The 22,954-nt window shown below is 39.4% G+C and overlaps 1 protein-coding gene across 1 annotated transcript in view; it reads left to right on the forward strand.

Moving 5' to 3' along the window:
* pcsk5b (proprotein convertase subtilisin/kexin type 5b) overlaps nt 1–22,954 on the forward strand; it is a 44,733-nt gene that overhangs the window by 20,279 nt on the left and 1,500 nt on the right. The window contains 13 exon segments of the mRNA XM_034541264.1: nt 1,406–1,618; nt 2,559–2,659; nt 6,889–6,992; nt 7,775–7,892; nt 12,328–12,516; nt 13,080–13,216; nt 13,692–13,823; nt 14,031–14,133; nt 17,158–17,351; nt 18,543–18,627; nt 20,529–20,632; nt 20,769–20,907; nt 22,569–22,684. Of these exon segments, the coding sequence (XP_034397155.1) occupies nt 1,406–1,618; nt 2,559–2,659; nt 6,889–6,992; nt 7,775–7,892; nt 12,328–12,516; nt 13,080–13,216; nt 13,692–13,823; nt 14,031–14,133; nt 17,158–17,351; nt 18,543–18,627; nt 20,529–20,632; nt 20,769–20,907; nt 22,569–22,684 (1,735 nt within the window).

Raw genomic sequence — 22,954 nt, forward strand, 5'->3', positions numbered from 1 at the left:
TGTGTGTGTGTGTGTGTGTGTGTGTGTGTGTGTGTGTGTGTGTGTGTGTGTGTGTGTGTGTGTGTGTGTGTGTGTGTGTGTGGTGTGTGTGTGTGATGTGTGTGTGGTGTAGTTTTTCAGATGCCTTTTTTGCTGGCTGTACTTTGGTGTGACACCTCAGTCGGACATCACCAGCACTGTAACTAGCTCAGTGTGTCGGCCTGAGTTAGGTCATTTTCAACTCTATTCTAGAAGTACAATGTCTAAAAAAGAAAAGTAAACAGCATTTGCCCAGAGGAGGTATCAAATTGAAAAAAGAATTGAGACCGCAAACTCTTATTAGTTAATCAATTGGTGTCTTTATTCACAGTTTTAGTCAATCTGAGGCACACTCTGAGCTGGCCTGGGTCTTTTCTTTAGATATACTGTGTAACATCTTCTGGAAACCTGGATTTTAATATTAAAGAGCTGCCTTGCTGGTCATATAATGTTCCTCACTTCCTCAAATGTCCATATGTGTACAATGTTCTGCCAAAATGTGGTCAAATGCAAAACATGTACAATGAGTCATTGTAAAAACTTTGTCATTTTATTAATATTTGTGGCTTTATTGATTTGCTTTCCTATTCGTGTACGATCAATAACATTATTTTGATGCATTCTTAAAGTGCAGGGCATTGTTTAGGCAATATTTACAAAAATGTACATGCTTAAAAAGATTGAGGTAAAACTCACTGACATGCACCGAACTAACAAAAAATATTAGACAAAATAAAACTGGGTAAAAATAACGCATAACCATGATTTTACTCTTTTCAAACGATATTGATATAGAAATCTTACTGCTGAAACCAATGTGAAAAAATAAACCTAAATTCAAACATCAGACGTGATGCAATAATGTTGCTAAATTATTAACAAAACAAACATCTTTTTAAGGCAATGTTTCTGTATCTAATTTATACTAATTATTATGACATTATTCTAGTAATAAAGTCTGATGTCAGTCAGTAAATTAACTCGTAACTTTGTAACCTGTGTGGCACTGACATAAGGCAAAATCTCACTCACACAGCATGACACTCAACTATGTCAACTTTTCAAAGGAAAGAAAACACCATTGTATTCTGCCCAGTTATAATTATTGAACTGGGATCAATCAATTCACAGTTCAGAGACATCCACAGGCTGCTGGGGACTTGTATTCAGGCTTTGCTGCCAACTGGTCTTTTCTGCCTCTGACTGTTGCTGATAGAATAAATCTTTGTCATACAGTGATTTCTGCATACCTGAACACATAAATTTTACTCTGACAGACATTAAGAGAACATTTAAAAAAACAAAGCCTGATGAAAAATGATCACCTCTTACTGCTAAAACAAATCTGCAGCCTCTACTGTATCCTCTCTGCATCTTTTCCTGTTAGGGGAGGAAGGGTCGTGGCTCTATTTTCGTGTGGGCTTCAGGAAACGGTGGGCGCAGTAGAGACCATTGTTCCTGCGATGGCTACACCAACTCCATCTACACCATCTCCATCTCCAGCACAGCTGAGAGCGGACGCAAGCCATGGTACCTGGAGGAATGCTCGTCCACACTGACCACCACCTACAGCAGCGGGGAGAACTACGACCGAAAGATTGTGAGGACATTGTGTGTATGGTAAATTTTAGAACGTGTGTGTGTGTGTGTGGCTGGGTGGTTTGACCCACATTGACCAAATCACTCTCATGCTCTACTGGGATCGGACAGTGACAGTTGTCCACTGTGAGGTTGCTTGTCTGGCAGTGTTTTGCCTACATTCCCCATTCTGATGCACACACTCTATCTCTATCTCTATCTATATGTGTGTGTATATATTAGTACAGTAGAACCTCATATATGTGAATGCCAGTCTAATCTACTTGTTCTGTCTATTTAATGCCGTTGGACTAATTTCACTTCTGACTTAACCATTTCAGATTCTGTCTGTGTGTATTCAGATATCCCTCAAACCTTTTGGTCCAGGAAAGGCCCTTTGATGAGGGCTCATACTAGAAGTTAGACAAGCTTTTCTTGCCTGACTGACTGTCAAGCTCTCTGAATTGTTGGCTGTTTAAAGTCCAAACAATCACGCGAACATACAGCACTTTATCAACATGCTTTACTACTCCTTTTACCCTCTGAGTCGTCCTTGGATTCTCCTTCCGTATTGAATTGTTTCCTTTAATTCTCTGGAAAACTGGTGATTTGTGTACTTGTGCATGAATATCTGTGTGTGGTAACTTTAGTGAGGCGGTGTATTAAGGCTGGAATGCGAGTTTTAGGTCTGTCTAAATCCTTCTGATCCTCATGACTTCAATATCTGTATCTGTTTCTTTCTCCCTCTCCTCTTTCCAATACTGTCACTATTTTTATCTTCTCTTCCTCTAACTCCACATCTGTAACGGCCTACTCTTCCTCTTCAACTGTTTTCTTTTGGGTTGTGTCTCATCTCTTTCCTGCCCTTTTTTCTGTCTTCATTCCTGTAATTCCTCTTCATCTCTCTTTCCTCCCTTGTCTAACTCTGTCTTCACTCTCCTATTCTTCTCCTCTGTTTGCAGATCACAACAGACCTGAGACATCGATGTACAGACAGTCACACAGGGACATCGGCCTCGGCTCCCATGGCTGCTGCCATTGTTGCACTGGCCCTGGAGGCAAAGTAAGATCCACTTAACCTCATCCCTTCTCTTCATCCCCTTTCCCCTTGTTTACCTTCTAATGCCCTCTTGTCATCTGGCCTCATTGATCTATATGGGGAACATGTGAAGCATTTTTCTCACAAGTACATCGTGCTGAGCAGTTCAACAAATGTAAATGTTCTTCTGGATGGTGGGCGAGAGAATGTAATGTGAAGAGTACATGTACATATAGACTTTCACCACTTGCAAATAACTTGCCTCCTATAGCGTGATGTATTCACATTTACTGATTACATCTGCAGCTGGCAGGGGTGCTTTGTGGTGATGAATTAAAGGAGTCATCTGCTGTTATAATATTTAACTATTGTTCTGGATGCCAGGCCAACATCAATAGTGGATAGTTTGTTGATGTGACTGACAAACCATCATTTGTCCAGGTATATAAACTTTGTATGATTAATCCTTTCCTCCAGTGCACCTTCTGAGAGGGGTTAAGGTGAGTTTGGGTATAAAGATGCACTATGCTGATACCTTTTTCAGTAAACTATAGCTAAAGTGTATGTGCAGTCTATTTTGGAATACAGTACTTTTTACAGTTTTTCCAGGTTCTTGTCTGCTCCTGAGACTTGAGGTGTTTGTATCCTTTACTGCAGACATAGTAACTCTGAACTGTTCTGCCTTCTGCTATTATATGGCTATTCCAATGAGGGCACATGGCACAATAAATGTTTAATTTCAGCTGTCTATACAATATCAATCAATATCATGAATAGATATAGGCTGATTACTATGAGTCAGATTGTTATCTCGAGATAGTGAAGTCATCATTAGTGTGGGCAAAGTATTGGGATTATTGATTCCAAGCCCAATTCTTCCCTTTTTTTTTGTTTTCAAACATATAATTTAGATCTTGGTTTCAAGATGCCCTTTGTGGCAGAATTTCGTGCTGTCTGTAAAAAGCAGGGCTACCCCACAGACATTTGTGGCCAGGTGCTAACATGTCGAAGCAATTCTGCTATAGGGTTTCTGGAGTACCAATTTCAATATTGGCATTTTCGGAGATGACAAAACAAACCAGATTTTAAAATAATTTTATTTTCAATGGCTCGGTTTCCCCCTTATGCCTTCTAGATGCTCTGGTAGCTTCTTTTGTGAGACACTGCAGATGCCTGCCCAGCCTGCCTCTCTTTGGAACCTGTTGGTGTGCTTTATTTATAATTAATTAATTAATTGGAGTGAGTGCAGAGACTGTGAATTGCTCTTCACCACATCATCACATGTTGAGCGGCTCGGTAATCTGAGGTCACTTCATTTAACCTGGATAATCCAATCCAAATCCTCCACTAGAAAATATTCTCGGTTTCCAGGCAGTGCTGGGCACATAAGCCTGTTTCCTCAATGAGGTTATTACACACTGCTTCTTGCCTGCCTGCTTTCTTCTCTTCTAGCTCTCACTTGCTCTCTCTGGTACTGCTCTGCTGTGCCTCCGCCACTGTCATGATGGCCTTTTTTTCCTCCTCCTCCAAGGCAAACGCTCTTTCCTTTCTTCGATCCTTCTGTTCCCTTTCTAACACGGATAAACCTGCAAAGAGTAGAGCAGAGGATGAGGAGAGGATGAAAGGGAGAGGGACACACGTTTAGACAAACCGTGCAATACTGATTGTATCAGCTCTTATCTGGTGAATGAAAGCAACACTGTGATAAACATGTCAAGACGCCATTACGCCGAGACTTCTTTTTACTCTGTGCTGTGAGGTCTTTACCCTTGGTATGAGAGTGCATTGGAAATTGTTGCTTCGGAAAACTGTCTCATGCTTCGTTCTCTGTACATTTTGCCAAGTTTAAGATGTTTTAAGTCAGCACATGATTTATCTCTTTATAAGTCTGGCACAGCAAACTGCAAGCTTTGAGAGCTTCAGAAACTTGTATTCTGTCCCCCTTCCGTTGTCCTTGAGTGAAGACATGGTAAAGTGATTGAACATGGAGACAGGACTCTTCAATGCGGGATATAGGAGGGATAAACAAGAAATGAGCAAGGATAACCTAACATAAGGATGTCATCTACTTGGAGGTTTTTAACAACCAAAGCAGGGACAGAAGAGGTAAAATTAAACTATATTTCTTCTACATTTGTCTGCTTTAAAATTCAAGCAAGAGAAGCAGATATTATACTGAAAAATGATGATTATAGTTCAGTAGGTAATCTACCATCCCTGAACGGAACGAAGGTGAGATGGAGAGGGCCTATGGACATTTTTGACTTTTTCAGCTTTATTGGCTTTATTTATTTGACTCTTCATTTTCCTCCTTCCTTCATTCCTGCAGATGTTTTCATCCATATTTACGCTTAAAAGAAGCACCAAGAAACCCATATAAGATGACCTCTTTTGCTGCTGGTTTTCCCCAGTATGCAAGCTACTGCATTAATTAGTATTGGCTTGTTTATGGGAAGGGTGTCATGGCCTAGATAACGATGCCAAAGTCACTTTTAATTAATGACCATAAAACATGTATGGAACCATAATTATACAGTGGCAGCTAAGCCTATTAATAATGATCTGTACAGTACTTATTATGACTTACCATCCTTTTATTGTTTTTTTACTTACTATTTTATTTTCAACTTTTTAGTAAGTATATGTTCTTCAGTTAGTTTTGACGAGAGTGGGCTCATTTAAGCCATTAGTAAACTAATGGCTTAAATGCTACAAGACATTTCAGGGCATTAAAGGGGTTTGATATTTCACGTTCACTGCAAGTGCAGACATTTTCTTTCCATCTTCCAATATGTCCTTGTTTAGTCTAATCCTGATCTCATCCCTAGGATCAGAAAGCAGTCTTGAATATAACCCTGGAAACTGCAAAAGGCTAACCCAAAACTCCATTAAGTACATTTGATTACTATTCTTTACAAACCAAGGAGTGATAGACGGCTAATGTGAAAAGTATAGCAGTCTAGTGCTGCCAGAGATAGATGGTCAGCTTTGTTCTACTCTTAATGTAAGTAAAACGAGGAATGAAATGGTTGAAATTAAAAAAAGACCTAACGGTTGTGATCGTAGGATTTTATTTGACTAACTAGTTTGAATGCGATCACCACACTCGGCAATAAACCTGGGAATGTTCCATGAGGGATAGATCTGACTCAAAACAAATTGTTTTTTCATTCACCATATGTGCAACTTCGGAAAAAGACAAAGCATTTTTTGTAAAGCACATTTCATTACATGTAAACGCAATGTGCTTTACATCAAATCCATTAAATATATAATGCAATATATCCCAGATGTTAAGGATTTTAAGCACGGTGTTCAGGTCAGACTCATTTTGCTTTCTCTCTCCCTTTCACATCCTACCAGCGTATCTTCTTAAATGTTTTAATCTAAATGTTGGGTTGCAAACGTTAAATATTAGTTTTAGGTCAACTGATTCAAAGTAGTGCAGATTCTGGAGGTCTCGGATGGAGAGGGAGTGACACGAGGGGAAGGAATGGAGCATCTGGCCGGCATATGAGATGGAAGGGAATCCCAGGAAACTTGGTGACCCACTTCTTCCTGTTTTTTTTCCCATTTTAATGTAGCATTTGTACATCAAAGCACTTGAGGAAAATGAATGCCATCTTGTAATGGATCTCACGTGAGATCAGAGAAACTAGGGACGGATGAACACGCATCTATGCTCTCCATCTATGCTTCTCTGTCATTTTTTTCTCTCAGTAATTTTCCACCGACTGTGTATTACTACGGTTTATGTACTTTGTTTTTCATTTCATCTGTTTTATTCCTTCTTGCACTTAGTTTTTTTAACCTCCTTCCCCTTTAATCCTAAACTTTTTATGGTTATTTTTCACCCACATATCTTCCACATGTCTTCCACCATGCTCTGAATGTATTCAGAATGAACAGTGAGCTATCTTTTCATATCTTGCTGTTCATTCATTATCCCCCTTGTTAGTCATTTGTTTTTTCTCTTTGTGTTTTGCTTTGCCTTTCAAAACATAATGAATTGTTATTTAAATCTGTAGTGCAGCTTGACCGGATCTTTTATGGATGTGAATTTGTCTAGATGTTCACATTTTTTTATTTAAAATGTATGCGTATGTCTGTGTGTTTGAGCATGTGCATAGCAAAAAGGTATTTATTATTCACTTAGTTCTTGCTTAGATTTGTCCTCTGAGGTTTTTTTTTTACATAATAAATATATTAATGTACGTAATGTAATGTGTGTTTGTTTGTGTTTTTTCCACTAGTCCTCTTCTAACATGGAGAGATGTTCAGCACATAATTGTAAAGACCTCAAGAGCCGGACATCTCAGCGCCCCTGACTGGAAGACCAATGCTGCTGGTTACAATGGTACGCACACACGCACACACACACACACAATATATCTGAATCCATCTATTCTTCCATTATCTCAACACAACAATTAAGCAACTGATGCATTTAAGATTCATAGTGGGATATAGTGTGTTATAAAGAATACTACAAACAGTTGGAGAATTAAACATGCAGTATTTTGACGCCTGAATTTGTTTTCTCCAATCAAAAATTGTTTCTTTCTTGCTTAACTACTGAACTACCAGCTGCCATCTGTCAGGGTCCATGTCAGGGTTGCTTTTTGTGTAAGCGTGCACGCATGCGAGTGTGTACGAGGGAGAGAAACCAACACAGTGAGAACTAGGGGTCAGCCAGGCTGCAGGCCCAGTGTGCCTGGAGATTTTCCAAGTGACTGTTTCTTCAAAGAGGAACTAAAGAGAAACAGAACAGGGAATGAGGGGTGGGAGAAGTATGAAAGGAATTCATATTTGAGCTGTTGTACCCAAAAGTTAAGTAGTTTCTAAACTTTCCTTTTCATATTTAGACAACTACCATATATCCTCAGTATTTGCATTTCAGTTGGTAGAGAACACCGAAATTAGAGAATATTGAATCTTTTTGACACATACATCGATAACAGTCTGCACAAAACGAGATTCCTTTTAAGGAGAGCTACAAACCTGTCCAGAGGATTTATTCTGACCAGATTTCAGATTTTTCAAGAGGATGATTTTGAGTAAACCATCATTAGTATGAGAAACGGTAAATTCGGCATTGGAGTAGTCTGATCAGCTGTGACTTATCACTGTTTTCTACAGTCAGCCACCTTTACGGCTTTGGTCTAATGGATGCTGAGGCGATGGTGAAGGAGGCAGAGCGATGGAAGCAAGTCCCTACTCAGCACGTCTGTGTGGAGAGTGCAGACCGACAAATAAGGTAGAATGAACACACACACACACACGCACACACACACACACACACACACACTACCACAATACAATGTGGACAATGAAATACTAGCTTGCAGGACAGGTGTTATACAGTATTTCCAGTGCCAACAGTGCCCTTCCAAGTGGTCAGGCAACTTGTTGAGCACAATGAGGAATTTCATTCACCGGAAATCACATTGAACATTTATACTAAATGTCCAAAATTATATTAGATATTATACCAATATGTATTTGGTAAACCTCTCTGTGCAGGCAATTCAAGTTCTTCCACACCAGACTTGGACAACTATTTCCCCATGGTCCTCACTTTGTTCAACTTGACAAACTGTTTTTACAAAGTTGGATGCACACTATTGTCTAATGTCATTGTTTGCTGAAGCATTAGGATTTCCCTTAATTGGACCTAAAGGGGCCAAACCAACAGCATAAGGATTAGGGGTGTGTACATCAATTAGTTCCTCAATAATGTATGGCCATTCCATAGTTACACAGGTATATTAACTGTAGTAGACTATCATAGTTTAAAGTTAAAAGCCAGATAAGTGAGTCAACTTTGAGACCAACATATGTGACTAAACTTCTTTCTCAGTTTGTCTCGCATTTTTTTTCTTCTTCCCTAGTGTTTTATGCACCAGCATGTGTTTGAGAGTGCGGTTGTGCAAGCTGTACCTTGATAGGGGCCAAGCATTAGTTCTGGCAGGGTGGTTTTCACATAAGACCTTTACTACACACACACACACACACACACACACACACACACACACACACACACACACACACACACACACACACACACACACACACACACACACACACACACACACACACACAGAATGAGAGCCAGGGCTTCACAGCTTGTTATTCTTGATGCAGCTGGAAGCCTGAGCACTGTTCTGTGTTAGGCTGGCTGGCTGAACTCGGGCCCTGGTTTGCTTTCAGTCGCAGGCTCGGTGGCCAGCAACTGCAGCATTATCAGTGTCCTTCTGTCTGTTCTGCTTCAGTGCACAAGTCAGTCCATATGAGGCTTATGTAGTCCAGCTTGTGTCCGAGGCAGTTGTGCTAAGCCCTCTGTACTCATGGATTGTGTTTTGGCTCATAGAGAGATTACCACTGTTTGTTGTGTAAATGAAATAAAAACAACCCTGTCGTTTAAGCCTCCTTTTTCCATGTGTAGTGTATTTATGAGTAGTCTTAGATGTGTGAAGTGGTCAGTCAAACATTTGTGTAGTTACTGGGAGCGTAAGCCTTATTCAGAAACTACCCTTCGTCTATCCAGCCACATGACAGGCTCGCGAAATAAAAGTAGGCAATCACTAGGAAACATAAGGCTTTATTTTGTTTGGTTTGGTCTGGTTTTGGAACAAAGGCAACGAAAGTCATGACATTTTATTGTGTAACACATTACAAAACTGCACTAAAATGTCTGAAACATTCTTTCCCTTAACCAACCACTTTATTGAGTAAAAATCTATTTATAAATGACTTTGTGCTCACTTGTGTCATGAATGTGTGATTGTGCCTGTGTTTTCATAGATTGTGGTAATGTGTTTTGGAGGCAAGTCTATATGTGTCTCTTTTTGTTGTTGAGAGTATGTGTGTGTGTGTGTGTGTGTGTGTGCGGTGCTGCTGACTTTCTGCATGAGTGCAGTCATCATCTCTCTGCTGTATGTTCCCACATACCCTCTGGTTGGCCTCTCTGACTGTGTTTAGTAATGTCTGTATGCAATCGCTCGCCTCACTCCACTTGGAGCACGCACCAGGAAAACTGCCTGATCCGTGTGCAATCAGGATTGTGTTAATCAGCTGTGCATCTGCTCTGCTCGGTCCCATGCGTACGGTTAAGTTTTCTGTGTTGTGTCATGGAGAAGCCAAAGCTGTGATATCAGCCCTCGACTCCCCAGCCATTACTGCTGTCCGCTTTCCAAACAACTACTTACGAAAGAGACAATCAGTGTTTTCTCTCTGTTATTCATTCCATCATGACTGCTTGAGCTCATGCCACTTCCTTGTGTATTTCAGTTTCCAGTGGTTTTAATGTTAATTAAAGTCCCTCAATAATTCTAAAAATTATCAGAGATGGAGTGAAAGGACAAATGGAGAAATTGTGGATCGTTCACCTGCCAGTATTCTAGAAAAACAATTCATGATGCGCTGCTATAAATACAAATGAACCACTTTGACTCCTTTAATAATAATTTGCTGATTTAATTGATATGAGAAGGGAATTTGTTTTTACCATGTTATTTGTTTTCACCGCGTTAGTAGAATTAGTTTTCACCATGTTTCCACCACATTTCTCAATTGAAATTGTTGAATTTAATCTTGCCGGACAGTTTGGGCCTTTCACAAACAAATTGGTATATTTAACCGTAATTAACAATCCATACACTGACTGTAGGTCAACAATATCACCTATATTAGTTTTTAAAAAAAAAGATTTTCAGAATGATTAAAGCAAGTATTTATGACTGTAATTAAAATATTTGTGGGTCTTGACAGGCACTATGTGGTCTGATTGGCAAACATTTTGTTTTTTAAATAATCAAAATCAGTGTGTTGTTTGTCTCAATTCATTCTTCAGGCAAGTTTGAGTAATATGTTGTTCCAAGAGAAAAAGCTTCATCTTCATTGCACATCTTAAGGCAATCTTTACAAGCCAATTATTGTCTTGGGGTAATTTTCCTCCTAATGATCAACATCTGTGCTCTCTTACTTTGGCCCTAAAAATGTCATCACTATCATTGTAACCCATGACAACTGGGGGGGAAATAACGCTGTTTCCAATACAAGATCAAACCGCACTAGTCACTGGCATTAATTGTCTTTCAAATAATAATGATAGTAATCCTTTTATATGTTATTTTGCGAGCGAGTGTCATTCACCAGCTCTATTTAAGTTTCCAGCGAATAAATCCTGCATGTCAACCAGGACTACAGCCAGTGAGTTAACATGTTGAGCAGCAGCAACATGTGACCCTTTTTTTTTACTGCTCTTTGTCTTTCTTATAATGCTCATGGTTCTTTGTTTCTTTGGCAGGTCGAGGTTTATAAAATGGAAAACTTTTGTGCGTGATCTTTGTTTTTTTGAGGAGGTTAAATCAAAGTACAAGTGATTGCTTTGAGAGGTGCCTCCATGTATTGAAGCTTGATGTTGAGTGTTGCATCATTCACTAACATATAGTTGAGCAAACGGTACTACAGGTACATTATGTCTGAGGGCACGCCGAGTTACATTCAGCAGCACAATCCTGTGTTTTGAATAGCATGTCCAGATTAATTCAACTTTAACCAAAGGCTGATATATAAGTATCGATCTGATACCAGTGTAAATCAATAAGCTGTAAAAGAAAATGTAACAAATGAATACCCAAATATAGATACTGAACTGGTATTTTTTTAAATAAGGGTATCTGATACCAGACCATTGTCATGATACCTGATCCAGTTATTTGCGCCTGTATCGGATCAATATCATTATCAGTATAAGCTAATTACTAGATGTAAACAAGTTAACTTTAAAATGTGTATCACAGCTTTGTAAAGAGGAAAGATATGTCATTTTGAAAGACAAGTATATTTTCTGAAGCTACTGTAATCAGAGCCCACGTTTTATCTTAAGCGATTTGAAGCTTATCTATGTTGCACGCTTTTAATCTGATTGGCCATCTGCTCTTCTCTAATATCTGATATCCTATTTCTATTTGCTTTGTTGTTGTTGATGTTTGATTGTTAAAAAAAATCTCTGTTGCAATGAAATGTACTAGTACACCCAGAAAATCAATGTCCAAAAATGTGTTTTATGGCTTTTCCACTTTTTGTCAGTGGAGCTGGTTAAAAGTGGACTTTCTTGTTTCCTTCAGTGGACTGAATGATAACATTAAACATAGATTAAAGACAAGGGGCCTCATTCGCTAACATATCCTAAGTATGTACAAACGTTTTACACACAAATCCAGGATTCATAAATATTTTCTTGCCTAAATTTGTTCTTACCGGCAAACAAATTAAGAACATCATTGAAAAACACTTTATTAGGAAAAAGATGTAATCTGTTAATTTACTAATATATTGGCCAGATGTATTTAATAACTATGACATGTACATCTTTTCCTCCTAATATTACAATGTTGTCTTGTTGCCATTTTGTCTTCATGTATCATACACTATCTGTGTTTTGACATCCTCTTCTGTGTATTACTGTGTAATATATTGCTTTGTTTTATTGTATGTATGAATGTAACGTTTACACATCGTTTAACTTTGCTGTTTTCTTGGCGAGATCGGCATTGCAAAAAGAGATATCTCAATGGATTTTATCTGGTTAAATTTAAATGAGTCAATTCTCCAATAAATATCAAACTGGATATGTTTATGTTTTTATGTCTTAGTTTGTCTACCTTTTGATTGATCTTGTCTTGCAGAACTATCCGTCCCGAGCATGTGGTCCGGTCGGTGTACAAGGCAACAGGATGCACTGACAACCCCAACCACCATGTGATCTACCTGGAGCACGTGGTCGTACGTATTACAATCACACACCCTCGCCGTGGGGACCTGTCAATCAATCTGACCTCACCCTCAGGGACCAAGTCTCAGCTGCTTGCCAACAGGTAAAAAAGCAAGTTGTGATACGCCAGCTGCGATGTAATACTACATAAACTGCAATGAAATTGATAATTTGTTGTCAAAATGTGGTCTTAAAATAGAATAACTCACATTGGGATATATTATATTGACTGTTTTTGCAAAATATATTTAAAAAAAACGGAAAAGTTTTAGTTCTGACGATACTTTTAAATTACAAATGTTGGGACTCATGGGGTTAAATACTTACATAAGCTAAATGAGGTGTTCCTGTCCATTTAAATTAATTCCCTCGATTTCGCCAAAAATGTCACTTGTCTATGCTGTTTTAAAAAAAATTTGGGCTGAAACACCATAAGCGCTGAATGTACCTAGTCCATGTTCACCTAAAAAAAAAAACACAGCCCTGTTCATCCACGGTAAATTTGAGACTAGGATTGTACTCTGTTGAGTGGTTGAGATTGTTTGTACTGGTATTTGCAGTACTTGAGTTGTTTCCTCATCCATTATTTAAGTGTGTGTGTGTGTGTGTGTGTGTGTGTGTGTGTGTGCGCGCACGTGTGTGCCTGCATGTGTTGTTGATTTGCAGGTTGTTTGATCACTCCATGGAGGGTTTTAAGAACTGGGAGTTTATGACCACCCACTGCTGGGGAGAGAAGGCAGCAGGCGACTGGGTCCTAGAGATCTATGATTCACCTTCTCAACTCCGCAGCCAAAAAGTACCCGGTATGACAGTGTTGTTAATTTCTTTAATCAAAAAAGAATCATCCGTCTACTTACCCATTTGTTTAATTACAGAGACTGTAGACATGGAAGGAACAGGAGGAAGTACAGCAGGAGCACACATGTTGCTATGCAGGCAGTGAATTTAACTGCTCAAACGACCCACTAATTTAACAACACAATAAAGTCTCAAAGGGAGAGTAGCAGTCACTATAATCCTATGTAACGTGTGCCTAGTTTTCTCATGTGTGTTATTAAGAGAAAATAATGTGATATAATCTATTTATGGTAGCTCACAATACTTTGAAATATAGAAGAATGGTCAAAGATGGTTGACAAAATTATTATATTAATCCTGCAGTACAACTGCCTGCCATTACACATCTATTGAGCTATTGTTTGTGATAGTATAGTCAGCTGGTAGCCATCAGGACAGAGTGAAGTGTCTAAGATGTTTACAATCCTTCTTTTTCCTCAGGCAAGCTGAAAGAGTGGTCACTGGTGCTCTATGGCACCTCTGTGCACCCATACTCATCTCTGCGCAGCGATAAGCCCCGCTCCACAGACATGCTGACGCCCACTGAGGAGGAGTTCACAGAGGAGTACAACGGTAAGTGATGAGTCCACAGCCGCACATAGAAAGGTTTGCCATAGCAGCAGCATTGAAAAGTAACATCATTCTTTAGTGCCCTGTCACAATGAAGGTAAGTACATAAACTGTACATAAACTCCTTTTGATATTGGCAACGTTTTAAGACCATAAACCCTTTTCGTTCGGTCATCATTTCTTAAATATGTTCCTTCTGTGTGTCTCCAGGCCCCTGTGACTCTGAATGCAATGAGAACGGCTGTGAAGGTCCTGGACCTCATCACTGCATAAACTGCCTCCACTACTTTCTTAAGTTCAAGAACAACACCAGGTCAGAATGCTTAAAGGTCCCTTAATGTTAAAAAAAAGAGAAGATTTTTATATCTGTTTATTACGAGGCAGGTTTAAATGCAATATACATTTCATAAAAAGTCACAAACTGGACCGTCAGCTCTGAGCGCTCTTGAATGTACTGGTGGGTTATTCAGAGCACCTCACTCTTAGTGGCAGAGGACTCTGGGCACGATGTCTGAGGAGTCAGAGCAGTTAAGTTAAAAAGTGCACTTGAGCTACATGTCTGTCTCATATGTGATGTCAACATCTGATTGTTTTTAAGAGTGTGAACTCCTCTGGGAGTTAAGTGACTGCCAAATAAAGAGAGGGATCAATATTAGCTGATGGTCTCCTGAGTGAATGTTGGCATATATCTATTCGCTGATAACTTGTTTAAATGTAATCAGTTCAAGGCTATATTCCAATCGGGTTCCCAAGCTTTCTTTAACCCAGTTTGCATGACTAAATTTGATCATCAGCATTTTGATAGCAATTTACTGTGCATGTTTTTGCTATGTTAATGAGACATTCCACATTACTGGTGATGGCTCGACATGCCAATAAAGGGTCTTTACCCCTGTGGTATCTATTTGGTTATAGATAGCTTTAAAGTGTAAGAAACACCTTCCAGAGTGGAGAGAGGCAAAAACAAGCATGAACATTTAATATTGACATAATTAGCTAACTATGGTTAAAGAATGCTCGGTATACTGTGATGATGTCAGTATGTTTGTAACATAAAGGTGGCAAAGGCTCAACATGATTTACAATAATCACTGTAGCACCTTTCTTGATCACACGTCACAACAGAAGACAAAATAATGACATTCGGTGTAGAAAAAATGTGTAAAACGCCTCAGCTGCTTTTCAAAGGTTTCCACAGTTGGAGCCACAACTTCAAATGCATTCAATTATGTTGTTCTTTCAGTGTAACAACTACATTACATCATATCTAGTTTATTGTAATATTCTGGCACTTTGTCATGTCTAGGTCACAAAATTAGATTTTCTTATTTTGATTTACTCTGGATCCTTTGGAGTTTCCATTTTGACACCTTTTTAAGGTCACAGGTCAATGCTGCCCTGTTATTTGTTGAGCTTAATGTGAATAAGGTTTAACCTTGCCAGTGTGATCGCACAGATGCTGCTTCCTGTCGGTCATATTGCATCCAGTCGCTCCCTTCCCCCCTTTAAAAGTATATTTACGCTTGTGTGTGTGTGTGTGACTGTGAATTTGCGTATATGTGTGTGTGAACATTTGTGTGTGCCCTTAGGATTCCATTAGGATCAAAGTCTGTTCTAATTGCCTTTGTGTCGGCGGGTCTCTACTAATAAAAGGCAACCCGATGCAGGTGCATGAGAGTGTGCAAGCTTAGGCGCTGCCTTATAATTAGCCGACTTTAGAGGTGTGCTGCCCTTTTTCTGCCACCACAGGGAGCAATTGATGAATGAAGATTGGGGGAGTGGTGGGAGGAAGGAGGAGGAATGGTGGTGGTGTTTAATGTTCAGATAATTACATCCCTACATATGTGTTTGATGGTCTAGACCAACCAAAAGGTGTGTGGGTCTTTGAAACTTTGTATGTGTGCATTGTATTGTACACAGGCTCATTGACAGACCTTTTGAAATATTCAGATTGTAAGTCTAATAGTTTGGCAAAGAGTTTCTCCACATGATAAAGGATGTTTCCAAGAGTGTTTTCTCTAACTCACTATGTATAACTTTAAATTATTAAATGTAAACGACACAATGCATGAAACGCACAATGTGGGTATGACCCTCCTCAGTGGTAGCTCCAGTCCGGACCTGTCCTCATCAAAAGCACTGTAATTGTGGGAGCGTGTGCATAAGCGTATGAATCCGTTTCATGCATTCATCAATTAGCTACATTTTTAAATATATCGGTTTCTTATTGACATGAAAGATTTTGAGTGTGCCCGCATTTGGTTTCCCCTTCCCCCCTAAGTGTCTGTGGTTGTCTGACAACTCGTGTTTCTTGCCCTGTTAAAGCAAATGTTGCGACATCCTCAGATCTTAGTTATGTATTTGGTGACTGAAACATATTGTAACTGATAGGAATAATGACCCAATAAAACCTTGACATTTTCTTTTTATGTTTCTTTTACCATATTTTGACCCGACTACAGATTCAAGGACTCACTCAGATCTGACATTCTGGTCAGGAAAATGCAGTTGAAAGTGTTTCTCACATTTAGTGGTATCCTTGGTGTAGACGGTTCATTGAAGGGGTTTCTACAATCGTTATTGGTTAAATAATGATTTCATTGAAGCTGGAGAACGAACACATGGAAGTGTACGTGCACTTGTGGATTATGTGTTTCACACATGCAATGTGTGTTTCTTGGCAGAAAACTCTGGAGTGTGTGATGAAGGCTCAAGGAGTGCGTGTGCGTGTGCGTGTGCGTGTGCGCGTGCGCGTGTGTGTGTGCGTGTGTGCGCGCGTGTTTATTTTGTACTTTTGAGGATTTTGGAGATCTTTTTCACCTTTAGGAAGGGAGCCTCAGGGTGAAATGAGGGGGTGACGGAGGTCTGTGAAGTTATTCAGCAGATGTTACACCTGTTCACCATATAGCACCGGCACGCACACACTTGGTCCCTCTACTTCAGTTTTTCCAAACTATTTATGAATGACAAATAAGTTTACGAAGAACTATTCTGCCGTACTCTTTTAAAACTATATTTTTCTCAAGTTTATATTTATAATTGCACATGATATATATTTCCAATAGTACCGCTACATAAGAGGCATGTTTTCTGCCATACATATGTTTTACATTTATTGCCTGTTAACATTATACTGATGCTGTGTGATGAAGGTTGTTAATCGTGGAAAAATTAGGTCAATTTGGACTCTTTAACTCACTGCACAGTCGGCATAAACTGCAACCTAAATATGTAAGAGAGATAAATCGTGCCTTCTTTTTGTTCCTCTTTTGCTTTTTGTGGCGCTCTCTTTCACCCTGCCTTCTTCTTTTATCTCCCTTAAATCCCTTCTCTCCAGGATGTGTGTGTCGGAGTGCCCCAGTGGCTTTTTCCATGATGATAGGAAGCGCTGCAAGAAGTGCTCCTCGTTGTGCGAGACCTGCGTTGGTAGCCGTAGTGACCAGTGCACCACATGCAGGACTGGTTTCCACCTAAACGAGGGCTCCAACACGTGTGGAGCCAACTGTGGCGACGGCTTCTACCTCGACCATGGTACGTTTTTACCGGTGGCCAAACTGACTCTGAAATATCAAAAAAAACTAATGAGTGCACACATGATCGCACACTCTGCAGTCAAGAACTTGTTGCAGAACTCTTTCATCGTTCCTTGGTCCCACCTTTTGGGATTTGCATCTGACTTCAATATAGTTTTTTTTCTTTTGCATCCGTTTTTTTATAGTTCAACAAACAACATTTAAACTTTGAACAGTTCTTATTTTAGTTGCCGGACTAATTATAGACAAAGTGAAGCAAGCCACAAGATTTATATTATGCGTGTTATCAATTGAATCAAGTCTTTTTTTTATTTCTGGATTAAAAGCTTTATCAATTAGTGAATACAATGTTAAATATATATATAAAGCCACAAGTGGTGTCTTCACATTTGCTTGTTTTGTGTATGACACTGTCTAAAATCCAATAGAATTCCACACAAAAGCAGAACATATTCACATTTGTGAATATATGTTTATTTCTTAAGTAACAAATAATTGATCATCAACATAGTTGATTAAATTTTGATTGACTAATTGATAAACTCAATAATCATTTCAACCCTCATTTGTGTGACCTGTCGACAAACCTCCTCAAGCCTGGAAGGATTTTCAGATTCCTGCAAATCTCACCAACAATCGTCACTTACTCTGTCTCCTCCCCTCACCTCTGACCATGTGACTTCCCAAAGAAAACCATAATGGCTGTGTACAGGAGCAAGGTTTATCGTAAATGTAGAAATAATAGTTTTCATTAATAGTCATAGTCTACTCTGTGGTTTCCCAGGAATAATAAAACATGTTATTCATGAATGTTTTTCACAATCCTCATCACTGCTGAGAGCAGAATTGCACATGTGCATTGTGATAAAGCATGTCATTGCCTTTAGTCTGCCTTTTGAAATATTCATCTACATTCCTATCCTCCTTCCCCAACCCGACAATCTGCTTTTTCATCGCAGCAGCTTTAGCCTTTTGACATTTTTGCTCTCCCTGTCTGTCCTCCTGTTTTGTTCATCTTCCGCTTCTTCGACTTATTCTCTCTCCTGTGCTCACTGGTCTTCCTCGTTAACTTCACCCATTGTCTTCCTCTTCAATATTGTCTTCATCCTCAGCTCCCTTAAGTTCAAATGCAGCCAGACTTCTTGTTTCTTTTAGCCGCTGTGTCACTGGCTCACCTGGTGTCTTTCAGATTCCAACATTTGCCGGAGATGTCCAGAGAACTGTAAGAAGTGCACCACCTCCAACATCTGCACAGAATGTAAACCTGGGATGAGGTAAACTGGGAGTCATGCGGTATTGATTGTTGTTGATTAGAGTTTTAAAGCATTGGTCATTTGACACAAAGATATTTCAGTCTTGCTTTGTCTATTGCTGCAGACGTATGCATGTGATTATACACCTTTTATAACTTGCAGTGTGTTGATAGTAATGATATAGTTAGAAGTGCTTAATATGAATAATTAATAATTGCATTTCCTCTAAACTACCGCAGAAACAGATTGAATGATTTGCTTCACCACTTACTTTGACGGCAGACTTTTCAGCCCACCTTCAAGCAATTACACAATGCTTTTATACAAAACACTCACAATTTGCTGTGCAAGGTGCTGACCTAACAATGGGGATCAACTTGGGATTCAGTGTCTTGTCCCAGGACGGCATGTGAACACGAGGAGCTGGGGATCGAACCCATTGAGCCACAGCTGGCCTCAATGTTCCCCATGTGTATGAACACTGTGGTTTCAGATGCAACTCACCAAATGAATCACTCAAATACCTTTTTCGGAAATGATATTAAAAAATATATTAGTAACATGGTGTCTATGTGGTTATGGGGATCTGGGCTTGGAAAAGCCTTAAACAGTCAATATAATTGTGACCCTGCTGCTATGAGACCTGCTGATATTAATCACAGCTTGTTCATATGAAGATCTACCATTACACTAAGTCCTCAGTTGTACTAGTACACAGGTTTGGGCTTTTTGCATTAATTTGGCTTTAATGTCAGTTTTGTGATTTCAGGATGAAATCCTTTTGTGTTCATCCACTCCAACGCTGCACAAATACAGTACAGTGTAGCTAATTTAGACCAGCACATTGTGTTTTGCTGTGGTTTGACTTCAAGGCATTAACCAATGAAACCAGGGCTTCCCAACTGTTTGCCTCTTGGGACCCAAACTGAGTAAATAGAGTTTCATCCTGTGACCCAGGATTATTAAAGCCCACAGACACTCATGTAATGCGGAGACCCACAATAAGTGGAGCTGTTGTGGTCCTCACTTTGAAGATCCTCTGATCTTAGCAATGTTGTTATCCATGCAGACATGTTGCAGTTCATTTTCTGGCCACTTCCACAGCTTCAAAAAACCCCGGCTACACTTGACCTGACAAAGGATTTGGCGTTTAAAACTCCTGGAATTCCTGATAGGTCATGAAGGAAACACTTGTGAAGCACTTAAAACATATTGCGGTCTTGAACCCAGCTTTAAGTGTTCAGTGTAGCCAGAGGTGGAGGTGGGGACACTAGTAAGCCATAATTTCCTCTGAATGCCAGTGAGACCACAGTAAGACACATGTTCACACATGCACACGCACTCACACGCCAACAGTCTTCCTTTCAGTACACCATTCATGGTCGGTTAGGAGACGAGGAGGAAGAGCGGACCAGACAAGATCGTTTCTGGGAAACGTTAACACAGACCAGCTGTTTTTCAGTTTACTGCGGCAAGCTCACCAACCTGTCCTCACTGTGACTTCACAGAACTGACTTTATAACCTGCAAACTTACTTCTGCCCCTGTATCTGGCATCTGGCCAAATCTCTGTTCAAAATTGAATCTAGAAGATGAATTATTCCTGTTCATCCAACAGCAGCTAATGTGAACATGCACATGATATCACTGGTGCTGCAATTGTATTTCTTCTCATTCTTCCTAAATATTTGCCCAGTAAGAAACTTTTAAAGAAAATTGCTCTATAGCAGGTGGCTTTTAACAGACAAACTTTAACACATTTTCAACAAACGGTTTGGATATGAGAGTGCTTTCACACGTTATACTTTTCTGAAACTCACTTGAGCTACCACCGGAATGGATTTTATGTTTGTTATTATTTTCCTGGTATTTGCTATAAAGATACAAGTGTGTGTGTGTTTTCTTTTCTCTTTCTCTTTCTAGTCTTCAAGGAAACAAGTGTCAGATGACCTGTGACCCAGGGACTTATTACAATGGCCACAGAAGGAATTGTGAGCCCTGTCATCGGGCTTGTGCCACCTGCGCAGGTAGGAAGTCATACGATTGATTAGAATTACTTTTATTATGTGTGTCAGCATGTACTTCCCTTTTAAGCAGCAGAAATTGTAATACTAACATTTGGTTTATAATTTCCTCACAATATCCCTGACGTGTGTTTTTCAGGCACAGGTATAGAGGCTTGCACAAAGTGTGCAGATAGCTATTTTCTTGAGGAATGGCGGTGTGTGTTAACATGCAGCACTGGCTACTACCTGTCAGAGCAGACCTCAGACAACGGGCAGGTGCAGAGGTCCTGTAAGAAGTGAGTCAGTACACCTGCCAACACCTCTTCACCACAGTGAACTTGTGGATCTCCAGTCTATAAAGATTAAAAACAAAAACAAAGGAAATCTCGAGCTTAAGCAAGGGAAGGGCACATTTCCAAACAGTTTTCTAGCACAGGAACATATTTGAACACATGTATTACAATTTGGAATCAATAACTGACTGATTTAGTTTACTTTCTATGTTTAAATGTGAATCTTGTGTTGAAATAATATTATAGTAGGATCCATAAAAGGATATTTAAAGCTACAACAAGCTCAGCTGCGGCTGACTGATTTAAAGTGAATGAATATTATATTTTAAGCTATTTTCTGCACCATTAATTAGCCATGGCCAACTATGTCCATCAGCTCCACTCACTTTTGGCCGAGGTAAAAGTAGTCAGAAATCTGAAATACCTGTTTTACCTTAGAATTGCATCCACAAGCACTTGAACAGAAACTGCTCAAATTAATTTCATCAGACACTATTTTTAAAAGTAAATCAAATAACCATATGCTTTTGTTTCACCCTGCTCTTTATCTGTCCCAAAAAAAATGCTGTTATCCAGTTCCCAGTGCTATTTAGCATCATAACTACGTCAACAAGTGATTGAGCAACCCGCCAACAATGTAGCTGCTTGTGGACACAGATTCACTGTTGTAACTTGTACATTTTAAACAGCCTTGCAGAACTGCCCTGTGTTGCAGTCATTGTTTCTATCTTAAAGCTGTGTGCAATCTTCCCACAGTTCTGTTTTCTTACTCTTCACCAATATTAACCTGGATAAGGAGGAAAGGGAGGGAAAGAACACGTAAACAGACTCTTATTGCAATATGTGATGACTGTTTGATGACTTCTTTTCCTCCTACCAGACCCACAGTCACACTCCTCCATAGAGTCAGACATCTAGTCTGCTTTTTTTATCGTTCCTTGAGGTTAACTTGCATCCCTGATATGTCTTTCTCCCAACTTGACTTTTTACCTTCTTTGATTTCCTAATTCCTAAGGCATCTCCTGGTCACATAATTTCCAATTCAAATTCCCCATTTTCAAACTAAATGTGATAACTGTTTTGCTCCCAAAAGAATATTATTTGCTATGTTTCTATCCAGTTTCTCTTCACTTTATACCTTCCAATTATTTGCAAACACTGCTCACCAACACACACTGAAAGGGCCAAAGCAATGAAAAGTATACATTTGTTCAAGCAGATAGTATTTTGTGTTGATGTTGATTACATAAGTGCGATTATATACATACAAATGGACCAATTCATGTGGGTTTATTTTGGTAGTTCCGCTCTTTTGTCCCTGATTGTGTTTACACATTTGCACAGTTTATGATGCACACCATGACGTAATATCATACATGTTTTAATGTCTACTGACACAAATGTTTTTCTCTCTTGCAGTTGATATTTTCACAATATCGGATATGACTGAATGTTATGCGAGCTCACGCTTGCTAAAATAACACGTCTAATATTGCAGCAAAATGTTTTGTGGTTTGAGTGTATACCGTAAATGGAAAAGACATGACTTTAAAAAAAAAATAAAATTGGTGAAAGGGCAAAAACTAGTGAAAGATGGATATGATATATGAGCCCGTATAATGCTGCAAAGACTGGTATCTAAATCTTTATACACCCATCAACAGGTGTGACCATAGCTGCTATGAGTGCTCGGGGCCCGGTGAAAGGAACTGCAGCAGCTGTGTCAGTGGTTACAATCTGGAGGCGGGAGCCTGTGTGGTCAGCACCATCTGCAAAGATGGTGAGTTTGACAGCTTTCTTATCTACAAGATGGCCACAATTTATTTCACACTTCTTGCATTGCCTCCCATAGGCAGCGTTCAGTCATAATGCATACTCGTATGGTCCAGAGGGAAATCTCTGCAAAGGCTTAAACCAGCAAGAGCATTGAATTGGACAGATTCACAGCAGAATAAATATGTTATAGTGCAACTGGATTCACAACAGTGGTTTGCAAATAATTGCATAAGTACACATATTGTGGTCTAAACAATCTCAGCCAGTCAAAGAG

The sequence above is a fragment of the Cyclopterus lumpus genome, chromosome 9 (genome assembly GCF_009769545.1).
Source record: "Cyclopterus lumpus isolate fCycLum1 chromosome 9, fCycLum1.pri, whole genome shotgun sequence".
NCBI lineage: Eukaryota > Metazoa > Chordata > Actinopteri > Perciformes > Cyclopteridae > Cyclopterus > Cyclopterus lumpus.